The following is a 12,263-nucleotide window of genomic DNA, read 5'->3' on the forward strand; positions in this document are numbered from 1 at the left end:
TTTTATTGAGTATTTTTCATCAATATTTATGAGGGAGAGTGGTCTGTAATTCACTTTCTTTTTTGAATCTTTGTTTGGCTTGGGAATCAGAGTAACTGTAGCCTCAAAAAAGGAGTTTGGTAATGTTCCTTCTGTTTCTATTGTGTGGAACAATTTAAAAAGTATTGGTATTTACTTTTCTTTGAAGATCTGGTAGAATTCTACATTGAAACCATCTGGTCCTGGGCTTTTTTTGGCTGAGAGACTTTTAATGACTATTTCTATTTTCTTGGGGGTTACTGGCTTATTTAAGTACTTCATCTGGTCTTGATTTAACTTAGGTATGTAGTATCTATCCAGAAAGTTGTCCATTTCTTTTAGATTTTTCCACTTTTGTGGAGTATACGTCTTTGAAGTATGACCTGATGTTTCTCTGGATTTCCTCATTGTGAGTTGTTATGTCTCCCTTTTCATTCTGATTTCATTAATTTGCATGCCTTCTCTCTCTGCCTTTTGGTTAGTCTGGATAAGGATTTGTCTATCTTTTTGATTTTCTCAAAGAACCAACTCTTTGTTTCATTGATTCTTTGTACTGTTCTCTTTGTTTCTATTTTATTGATTTCAGCTCTCAATTTGATTACTTCCTGGCATCTTTTCCTCCTAGGTGACTTTGCTTCTTCTTGTTCTAGAGCTTTCAGGTGTGCTGTTAAGTCACTACTGTGAGATTTCTCCAACTTCTTTATGTGGGGATTTAGTGCTATGAATTTCCCTCTTAGCACTGCTTTCATAGTGTCCCATAAGTGTGGCTATGTAGTATATTCATTTTCGTTGATCTCTAGGAAGTCTTTAATTTCTTTCTTTATTTCTTCCTTGACCCATTGGTGATTCAATTGAGCATTGTTCAGTTTCCATGAGATTGTAGGCTTTCTGTAATTTTTGTTGTTGTTGAAATCTAACTTTAAACCATGGTGGTCTGATAGAATACAGGAAGTTATTCCAATTTTTTGTATCTGTTGAGGTTTCCTTTGTGACCAAGTATGTGGTCAGTTTTAGAGAATGTTCCATGGGGTGCTGAGAAGGTATGTTCTTTTTTGTAAGGGTGGAATGTTCTGTAGATATTGATTAAGTCCATTTGAGTCATAACATCAGTTAAGTCCTTTATTTCTCTGTTAAGTTTCAGTTTGGGAGATCTGTCCAGTGGTGAAAGTGGGGTGTTGAAGTCTCCCACTATTAATGTGTGGGGTTTGATGTGTGATTTAATCTTTAGTAATGTTTCTTTTATATATGTGAGTGCCCTTGTGTTTGGGGCATAAATGTTCAGAATTGAAACTTCATCATGGTGGATCTTTCCTGTGATGAGTATGTAATGTCCTTCTTGATCTCTTTTGATTTTAGTTTGAAGTCTATTTTGTTGGATATTAGAATAGCTACACCAGCTTGATTCTTATGACCATTTGATTGGAAAGACTTTTCCCAGCCTTTTTTTCTGAGGTAATGTCTGTCTTTGAAGTTGAGGTGTGTTTCTTATATGCAGCAAGATGAGTCCTACTTTCATATCCATTCTGATAGCCTGTGTTTTTATAGGTGAATTAAGTTCATTGATATTAAGGAATATTAATTGTTGGACCCCAAAGTTTAGGGTCTCAAGTGGGCACCCCAAGAACCCAGACTCCAGTCCAGTTGATGCAACAGCAGGAGGATTTTATTGAAACTTCTGTACAGAAGGGCTCCTCTGCTCCCAAGAGCAAGAATCACATCGCACTATAGTCATATGGGTGCTTTTAAAGGAAAAACCCACAAAAGCCACAAGACTACAATTCCCATACAATTTCATCTCGATTGATTTATGTCTAGAGGCTAATTTCCTAAAATCATTGTCTGGTTACAGAGTGACCACAGAGGGGGATACAGTTACGTCAGTGTGCACATTTTTCTTGAAACCTCAAGGAGGGTATCAGGGCTGGAGTGGAGTTTATACAAAGGTCACAGTGGTCTTTCCTGGAACACCTGCAACTATCCCAGTCACAGTTGAGCACATCTCTTAACAGAAATCTTTTTACATTGTTACATTGTGGCAGGGGTAGTTGAACAATGGCTGAGTCAGCTTGCCCTTGGAACTAGATTTTTAGTTTCTCAATTCCTGGGGCTTAGGGGGTGTAAGCCTGAAGGGTTAGGGTGTTTCATTAATGACAAGTGATTGTTAGTTCCTGTTATCTTTTGGTGGTAGTGTGTGTATATTTCTCTTCTTTGGGATTTACTGCTGTGGGGTTATCTATTGCCTGTGTTTTCGAGGGTGTATCTGACTTCCTTAGGTTGAAATTGTCCTTCTAGTGTTTTCTGTAGGGCTGGATTTGTGGATAGGTATTGTTTAAATGTGGTTTTGTCTTAGAATGTCTTGTTCACTCCATCTATGGTGATTGAAAATTTTGCTGGGTATATTAGTCTAGGCTGGCATCCATAATCTCTTAGTGTCTGCATTACATCTGAACCAGGTCCTTCTGGCTTTTAAAGTCTCCATTGAGAAATCATGTGTTATTCTGATGGGTTTATAAGTCACTTGGCCTTTTTCCTTTGCTGCTCTTAATATTCTTTCTTTATTCTGTAGGTTTAGTTGTTTAATTATTATGTGGCGAGTGGACTTTTTGGGCAGGTCTAGTCTATTTGGTGTTCTATAGACTTCTTGTATCTTCATAGGTATTTCCTTCTTTAAGTTGGGAAAGTTTTCTTCTATGATCTTGTTGAATATATTTTCTGTGCCTTTGAGTTGGTATTCTTCTCCTTCTTCTATTCCTATTATTCTTAGATTTAGCCTTCTCATAGTGTCCCAGATTTCCTGGACGTTTTATGTTATGACTTTTTTGGCTTTAGTATTTTCTTTGACTGATGAATCTATTTCTTCTATTGTATCCTCTACACAAGAGATCCTCTCTTCCATCTCTTGTATTTTCTTGGTTATGCTTGCATCTCATCTGTGTTTCCTGTTCGTTTAATCAGATTTTCTATTTCCAGCATTCCCTCTGTTTGTGTCTTCTTCATTATTTTTATTTCCCTTTTCAGGTCTGAAACTGTTTCCCTCACGTGTTTAATTGCTTTTTTGTGGTTTTCTTGGCTTTCTTTAAGGAATTTATTGATTTCTTCCAATTTTTTTGTTTGTCTCTTCCTCAATTTCATTTTTCATTTTTTTCTTGAAAGGCCTCTAGTATCTTCATGATGCTATTCTTAAGGTCACTTTCTTCTGTTTCTTCTACATTGTGATGTTCAGTTCTTGCTGTTGGATGAGGGATAGGTTCTGGTGATGCCGTATTGCTCTTTATGTTGTTGTATGTAATTTTGCCTTGACATCTGCCCATCTCCTCCTCTAATAGGTATAAGAGGCCTGTGTCTGAGCGAGTTGCTATTGGTCCACTCTGTGCTTGTTGTGTCTGTGTCTCAGGAGGCCCCTCTGGGTCCAATCTTAGTTCTTGGTCTAATTGGAGCAGGCAGATTCTGTGTCTCAGGGAGCTGCTCTTGGGTCAACCCAAGCTTGTTGATTCTGTGACTCACAGAGCCACTCTTGGTCTTATCAGGGCTCTTCATCCAGTCAGAGCTGACAGATTCTGTGTTTCAGGAAGACTGTCTGGGTCCAATGAGAGGTGGCAGTTTGGTTTCTGTGTCTCAGGAAGTGGCTGTTTTCTCAGGCAAATGTGTATGGGGGTAAGGCTGTAGATTGCAGGGTCTGGTAGGGGGTCTTGGTGAGGGGGGGACCTTCTCCAGGTGCCCTGCCTGCTGGCCAACAATTGGGGCAGAGTTGGGGGGGTGTCCCAGGGATGGGTTGTGCCCCAAGGATGGGTCCAAGGGGCAGGACTATCTGGGTATGAGCAGAGTCACTCACCTCTTGGTCCAATGTGAGTTGGCCACGTATATATTTCTAATGAAGTTTTCTCACGTGGGCTGACAAAGCTCCTCCCAGAGCCACAGACTATCTAACTAAACCTGCATTACCAGGCATAAGAAAACCCCTTCTCAGGCATTAGTCATCCGATCCCAATAGTCTCCCAAAACAGTAAAGTCTATGCTGTTGCACATGTTTACCTCCCAGAGGCTGAAGGTAAGTCCCTATTACTGAAGGGACCCATTTACTTCAGACTCAAGACTCAGAGAATCTGAGTTGCATCTGACCTAAAGCTTCCTATGATAGCTTTCACAGTACTGGGGAGGAGTTATGCAAGCTTCCAAGGGAGGGAAGCAAACAACAGTCCTATCCAGCTACAATGTCTATGAACAACAAGGACAACTAATGTGACACACTAATCCTAAGTTACAACAGTAGCACTCATATCTTGGTGATAATCAACAGCTCTCTAATTGAACTTGAGAAGGCCCAGTCAACAGGAGGAAAATCATGCCTGATACTGAAAACCCAGCAAAGACCCCAAGGTTGTGAAGTCATATTTTGGGGAAGAATCTGCCACCACCACTTTATTAAATTAGCATAATTCCTAACTGCATTCCAAATAACTATTACTATACCCACAGACAAGTGTAGCTCTCAGCTCTCATCAAAGAAACTTCTCTTTGTAACAAAGGAAACCATTACAGAAAAACACAACTGGCAAACTACAGAGAATACCAGGAAAGCTGCTGTGAGATTGTGTCTTCTGGAAATGACAGAGACTCTTTACCCATGATATACAATAATAGGGCTGTCTAAACAAGACTTAAAGAGCTACAATACTAATCGGCATATTAAAGTGCAGGAGGGCAATCTTACAGAGACCCATTCATAGACAAAGAACTACAGGCAACAAAGGAGTTCTGAAAGAAGTTATCCAAAGCCAAGAGGTCAGCCTCAAAATCATATACATACAAGTAATACCAAACAGACTGAGAAAGTTGTATTTATATATTTAGTTGTCTATGTGTGTGAACAATGACAACTAGGGAAAAAGAGGTCATGGTTTCCAGAGGAAGCAAAGTGGTATGAGGTGCAGAGAGGTTGGAGGAACAAAAAGAAGGGAACTAATGTAACTATAGTTTAAATTTTTTAAAAAGAAGTAAAGGTTTAAAAATGTGTGATGAGTATGTAATCATACAGTTCAGATGAAATCTTTGGAGTAATTCTGTTCTAACATGTGGAAACATAGTCATACGTTGTTGCTGCAAATAGTAACAGTGTCTATTGTTAAAGTGATGAGAACTAAAAAATTTCCTAAACAGTATTGTAAGCTTACTTTATTTTCAATTAAAAGTTTTTGTAAAACATTAATAATAAATGTTAACTTGGAGAATTTTAAGCATTGCTATTAAATATATCTTAGGATTTCCTAGACATTTTGCTATCCTGAGTAGTCATAACTGATGGCTAAAATAGGTGTTGAGAACATGAAATTCCTGAGTGTGATGTCCAGCAAGTGGGATGGGGCCAGCTCAGCAAGTCCTTCTGATATCAATATGGCCTCAGGCATGAACCTAGACCACAGGCATCTGTATGGCTTTTGGTGGTAACAAGACCATGGATATAAATGCAGTACCCAGCTATGGCAAGGTCATGGACACAGACATGGCCTTTGGTGGAAGCACAGGTCACCCACATCAGCCTATTCCTCACAGCTGAACCCTCTCCAGTTCCACCTCTATCCACAGCACATGAACCACTCAGATTCTCTTTCTCTCCCATATCTCCAACACATACTTTCTCATCTTAGTGGAGTCCACTCAGACACTGCAATGGTATGGGTACAGGGGAGTTGGTCTCACCCCTCACCAGCCACCACAAAGCAGTGCCAGAGGTGGTATGAGCATGGGAGAGCTGGCCATGGTGGTGTGGGAGACCTAACCCTGATGGCATGGACATGGGAGCTGGCATGGGCAACAGAGAACTGGCAGAACCATAGTCACAGGATCTCCATGACTCAGGGCAACAGCAGGACAACAGAGAGGAGTCTCAGTGAAGGTCCAGCATTGATGCTGCAACAGAAGCCAGGGGCCTTGAAACAGATCAACAACTCATTGTAATGAACATTTGCAAGCAAAGCTGTTTAGACAAAAGGGTATAGTGGGTGACATACCACAGTTCCCAGTGCCACTACAATGAATGAATATGTGATGGGGAGATGTGAAAGAAGGAGGAGCGGGCTGGCACATACACGGCAGAACTGGAGACTAGACTGATATGGGAGAAGGCTGTGGTTAACAGAGGAGCAGGTCATTGCCCAAAGGGGTTGATGAGATGCTTTTTTTACTTTTATTTTTATTTGTGAGGGAGGTTACAAGGGTAGAGGGCAGACAAGGAAGGATTGGGAAATGAGTGGGATTGGAGTATATGATGTAAACTACCCAAAGAATTAATAAAAATATTAAAAGAAAAAGAACATGAAATTCTTTGTATTGCTTATATTTCAAGGAGAAAGGTAAAGATTAATCTGATTTCTAAACTTTCAAGAGACTTTGTAGAGATTCAAGTATTTTTATGAATATTTACATTTTCTTTTGTCCTCTCAGAAATGCACATGTTAGCTACACAGAACACCTGTTGTGTTCAGACTAGCAGGTCAGGGAGCTATTGCCAGCAATGGTCAAATCAGAAACACTCAGTGTGGTGCCCAGGGTTCTCAGCTGTAACTAGCTCTCTAGGGGACTAAAGGTCTAAGGACTAAAAACCACTGAGCCAGAACACTAAACCCCAAGCTCACAAAATCCTCAACAGCTGTGTGGAAATTTGAGTGACTCCATGTCCCAGGTGGTGCAAGGACAAAGTAAATGAAATGACTTTGTGTAAGTCCAAACTTCCATTTCAAAAGATAGTGCGTACACATACCCCTCCCCACAAAAAAGCAGTTCAACACAATTGCTCTCCAAGGACATAACAATCTGCAGTTGTGGACAAGAAATATCAGAAGGTGCAGAACAGCTTGGGGAGCTGCACACACAAGAGGACATTCTGGAGTGAGTTTTACAAACTTGAATGAGGAAAGATAAATATTTTATGGGAATTCTAACACAACCTTATAATCTTACCTAGTTTGGAAAAGCACGGTTGAGATTATAACAAGGAAGTAAGGACACCTTACTGAAAATAAACAGATTTTTTTTAAGTTCATATAGATATAATAAGGGGCCATGTGAGAAAACCAGTGAATGAGAAAAGTTAGCATGTTACATTCTTGCATTTGTGACACTTTTGTAAACTATTAAAGCACTTCTTCAAAGCTCTCAGATGTCAGCCTGAGATGAACATTGTCAATGAGATTGTGACCCTGTCCCTGTGTCTTTTTTGATATGTGTAAATTTTTATAGCTCAGATGCCAATTCTGTTATTTAAGCTACTAACTCTTAAATTTTTTCTGTTAAAATTCTTAACTCCAAGCTGATGAAACTGTGTAGATCAAATGAAACCTGTTTTAGGAAGGATCTAAACATGCCTCCTGTCTTATTTATATGAATGATCAGTATTACTCAGCCTTTTTATCTCTCAGTGTACTGTATGGTTTATCAGATTAAAATATTAAGATTAAATGAATGAATATAAAAACTTATTGTGAACAATAATTATAAACATACTTATCATTTACCAACCTCAAAAAAAGTAATATCAAAGGAGCAGAATTTGGAAAGAAGAAAACTGTGAGAAATATAAGTGAGATCTCTAGCTTGCACTGATTTCTATTGTAGGACATGAGGTTTTGAAGAAATCACACAGTACGAGAATATTCTAAAAGGATTAACATTATGACTGAGGTACACAGAACAGGAAACAAGAGACTTTCAGACACAAGAATTGTATCATATGAAACAAGTTATCTAGTTTATTTAATGGTGTTTTATTTTCCTTTAGATGGAGGATTTTTCTATGGAGCCCACACCAGTTTGAATTCAGTACACTACTGCCACAGGTCCTGAGATTCTTTTTCTCATGTCATGCTTGGCTCTAAAACCATTTTCATAATTAAACATCCTGTCAAGTAATTTGATGTAGGGTTGGAATGATTTGGTATCAAGTTTATTCTTTGCAAAAGAGATATGAGGGAGGTGGAGTGAGTTTGTTCCGTCACAAGGGAGATGTCACTAAATGGGAATTGCCTCAAGATTGAAAAAGGTGACCTCGAATTTTATTCTGTGGTTGCATTTCTAAGCATACGAACTTTAAGTAAACACGAGAAAATATATGGTTATACTTCACAGGACTTAAAACCTCAAAAGACTGGCAGAGCGTGTTTGCTCTTGTTGCCTAGAACTCATTAATGAGAAAAAACATGCAGAAAGCTGACACTTTTTCATATTCTTATCAACCTTCAAACACCAACATACATCTTGCAAGGGGAGAATGATATGTCATTTTCAATCTCTCAATTATCAAAGCAAAATATCATGGACTAAAACATAACTTCTCTTCTGTCTGAAACATAAATGACTTTAATTTTCCTGTCTCTTATTGAAGTTAGGCACTGGATGTTGGCCATTTTCCTTCACATTTTAAAGCACCCCAAGAACTCACTGTGTGTCTGCAATTGTCCTTGCTTTGTGGTAAGTGCTATTTGATGGCTACACCTGAAGGCTATTAGTATAGACAGCAGTTCAAATAGAAGCTGTTTGTCCCCTAAAACAGTCCATAAATGAAATAAGATATCTAAATTGAGAGTGGTATGTAAGTATTCCCCCTGCACAAGTATTTTTGCTGCTTTTGATTTCAATAACCACTGCATGGTATTTAAGAGCAATACATATATTCATTTTTACACTTGGTTCTACAATAACAGGCTCTCTGTAATGACAGTACTGTTTGCTAAAGAAAATAGCTATTTCCAGTGAACAACCAAACTATATTTTAATTCCTGGCACATTCCCTTAAAATGCCTATTCCATCTGCTAAAATAGTACGCTGTCCTATCTATACATAACCAGTCCCATGTTCAAAAACCTCTCATCCACAGCCCATCACTGTCTATTGATGACTCAGATAAAAGCAATGGGTTTCTGTTGTAGCAATGGAATAGTGCTTTTTCATAGGGCAAATACAATTATGTTCCTTGAGAGAACCAGTGATGGACCACATGTATATTTACCTGTAACTATTGGTTTATGAGTAGATAGTGTGAACTCTATGGACATGAGAAAAAAATGTGTTCTCACTTAAGTTTTGCAACAAATAGAATATATATATATACATATATATATATATATATATATATATACATATACATATACATATATATATGTGGGGAAAGGGAGAGAGAGAGAGAGATTATTGAAAATACTAATGAACAAATAAATAATGTCTCAGTATCTGTATACTGCATTTACTATATCATTTTATTCTTCAGCTTCTACCACAATTTCTAGTCCTAAGATGCTTGTGAGAAATATAACCACAATGAGTGGATTCCTCCTAATGGGCTTCTCTGACAACCATGAGCTACAGATCTTGCATGCTTTGCTCTTCTTGGTGACATATCTATTGGGATCAGCAGGTAACTTCATCATTATCACCATCACCACACTGGACCCGCAGCTCCAATCTCCAATGTATTACTTCCTGAAGCACCTTTCCCTTCTGGACCTCTCATCCCTTTCTGTCACAGTTCCCCAGTATATTGAGAATTCCCTGGCAGGCAGTGGATACATTTCATATAGCCAGTGCATGCTGCAGGTTTTTTTCTTCACAGATTTTGCCTGGGGTGAATTGGCCATTCTCACAGTGATGTCGTATGATCGTTATGTGGCCATTTGCTTTCCACTGCACTATGAGGTCATCATGTGTCCCAGAAAGTGTAGGTTGGCTGTGACAGTTGTATGGCTAAGCAGTGGCATCCCAGGAACCTTGTATATAGCAACCATATCCTCTATCAGGTTCTGCGGGCCCAAAATAATCCACCAGTTCTTCTGTGATGTCCCCCAGTTGCTCAAGCTCTCCTGCTCTAATGATTACCTTGGAGTGATGGGAGTGGCTGGTTTCCTGTCTGCAGTGGCCTTTGCCTGCTTTGTTGGGATTGTCCTCTCCTATGTCCACATATTCTCCACAGTTCTCAGGATGCCCTCTGCTGAAGGCCGGTCTAAGGTCTTCTCTACCTGCCTGCCCCACCTTTTTGTTGTCTCATTGTTTCTTTCCACAGGCTGCTATGCATATCTAAACTCAACTTCAGAGTCTCCAACTGCTTTAGATTTCTTGTTCTCTATCTTTTACACAGTACTGTCTCCAACACTCAACCCTGTTATCTACAGTCTGAGGAATGAGACCATAAGGAGTGGCATAAGGAGGTTACTGTTGAGTACAAAACTCAGTGGTTAGAATCATTTTTGTCCTGTTGTTACTAACTGTTCAGTTATACGCAGGAGTGTTTTTAGTCATTGGTATTCCTTTAACCGGTAATATTAATGAAGAGTAATTTTTTCTGTAGATAAACCACATTATATAACCATCATCCTTATGCAAGTTCATTGTTTGAATTCTTTGCTTTTTACTATTAAAACTGTTGTTCCTTCAAATTAAGAAAAATTAAAAGCCTTGTAATATAGATTAACTACTTCTTACCTTCTAATGCACAGACACACTGAAAATATCAGTACATGTCTTAACACTTTTTCAGAGGCAATATTATTATGCTAATAATAAAAAAGACACTATTAACCCCAGTTCCACCCACCAAGTCATAATTTTCAAATTAACCATTTACTTTCAAATTTTTACTTTAAATTCTGTAGATGTAATTCTAAACAGTCTTATTAAATAAGAAACACAGAGCCAAATAAAGAGTTAAAAGCCCAAGAGGTCAGAGCACTAGCAAATAACCTTTAGCTTACCAGCTGCTGCCGTCCTTCCCCTAAGAAAAGAGACCTACTTCCTGTGTGTCTGTATTTTTTATTGCCTTTCTATTCTGCCTTCTCATTGGTTCTAAACCCAACCACAGGACTTTTCTGTCACTGCCTGTCTATACAGACCTCCTGGTCTCTATGGTTGGTACTTGGATTGAAGGCGTGTGTCACCAAGCTGGCTATGTCCTTGAACACACAGACTCTGCCTGCCATGTGATCAGATTAAGGGCATGTGCTACCACTGCCAGACTTCTGCTAAATGGCTTGCTATTAGCTCTGACCCCCAGATAACTTTATTTATTAACATACAAATAAAATCACATTTCGGGACAAATAAAATATTACCATAAAATTCATTTTTGTCTATCAATATGCATATTGATATAAATTTATACAGTATCACTAGGTACGATTGCATAGTTTTACAGATACAATTTTCCTGAAGTACAGTTTTCTTTTTTTTTAACTTTTATTTACATTTTTACTCAATTATCTTTTTTTTCCCTTTTATTTTATTTTACAGTACCATTCAGTTCTACATATCAGCCATGGATTCCCTTGTTCTCCCCTCTCCTGCCCCCTCCCCCCAGTCCACCCCCATTCCCACCTCCTCCAGGGCAAAGCCTCCCCTGAGGACTGAGATCAACCTGGTAGACTCAGTCAAGGCAGGTCCAGTCCCCTCCTCCCAGACTGAGCCAAGCGTCCCTGCATAAGCCCCAGGTTTCAAACAGCCAACTCATGCAATGAGCCCAGGACCTGGTACCACTTCTTAGATGCCTCCCAAACAGATCAAGCCAATCAACTGTCTCACCTATTCAGAGGGTCTGATCCAGTTGGGTGTCCCTCAGCCTTTGGTTCATAGTTCATGTGTTTCCATTCATTTGGCTACTTGTCCCTGTGCTTTATCCAACCTTGGTTTCAACAATTCTCACTCATATAAACCCTCCTCTTTCTTGCTAATTAGACTCCCAGAGCTCCACCGGGGGCCTAGCCGTGGATCTCTGCATACAGATCCGTCAGTCGTTGGATGGGGTTTCTGGCACGACTATTAGGGTGTTTTGCCATCCCATCACCAGAGTAGGTCAGTTCTGGCTGTCTCTCGACCATTGCCAGCAGTCTTTTGTGGGAGTATCTTTGTGGATTTCTGTGAGCCTCTCTAGCACTTTGTTTCTTCCTTTTCTCATGTGGTCTTCATTTACCATGGTCTCCTATTCCTTATTCTCCCTCTCTGTTCTTGATCCAGCTGGGATCTCCCATTCTCACAGGCTCTCTTTCCCTTGACCCTCGCCCTTCATTTCTCTCACTCATGTCCAGGTTGTTCATGTAGATCTCAGTCATTTCTCTGTCATTGGGCGATCCTTGTGTCTTTCTTGGGGTCCTGTTTTCCAGGTAGCCTCACTGGTGATGTGAGTAGCAGTCCAGTCATCCTTGTTCCACATCTAGTATCCTCCTATGAGTGAGTACATACCATATTTGTCTTTCTGAGTCTGGGTTAC

The 12,263-nt window shown here is 39.5% G+C and overlaps 1 protein-coding gene across 1 annotated transcript; it reads left to right on the plus strand.

The window, feature by feature from the left end:
* Window positions 1-9,287: 9,287 nt before the first annotated feature.
* On the plus strand, window positions 9,288-10,270 carry LOC114682691 (olfactory receptor 14J1-like). Its single transcript, XM_028856662.2, has one exon. The coding sequence runs from the start codon at window positions 9,305-9,307 to the stop codon at window positions 10,241-10,243; it is 939 nt and encodes a 312-aa protein (XP_028712495.1). The 5' UTR covers window positions 9,288-9,304; the 3' UTR covers window positions 10,244-10,270.
* The last annotated feature ends 1,993 nt before the right edge of the window (window positions 10,271-12,263 follow it).

This window comes from Peromyscus leucopus, chromosome 16_21, assembly GCF_004664715.2.
Source record: "Peromyscus leucopus breed LL Stock chromosome 16_21, UCI_PerLeu_2.1, whole genome shotgun sequence".
Classification (NCBI taxonomy): Eukaryota; Metazoa; Chordata; class Mammalia; order Rodentia; family Cricetidae; genus Peromyscus; species Peromyscus leucopus.

What these genes read in the sequence shown, in the direction of transcription:
- LOC114682691 (XM_028856662.2), top strand. Translation starts at nt 9,305, where the DNA reads ATGCTTGTGAGAAATATAACCACAATGAGTGGATTCCTCCTAATGGGC.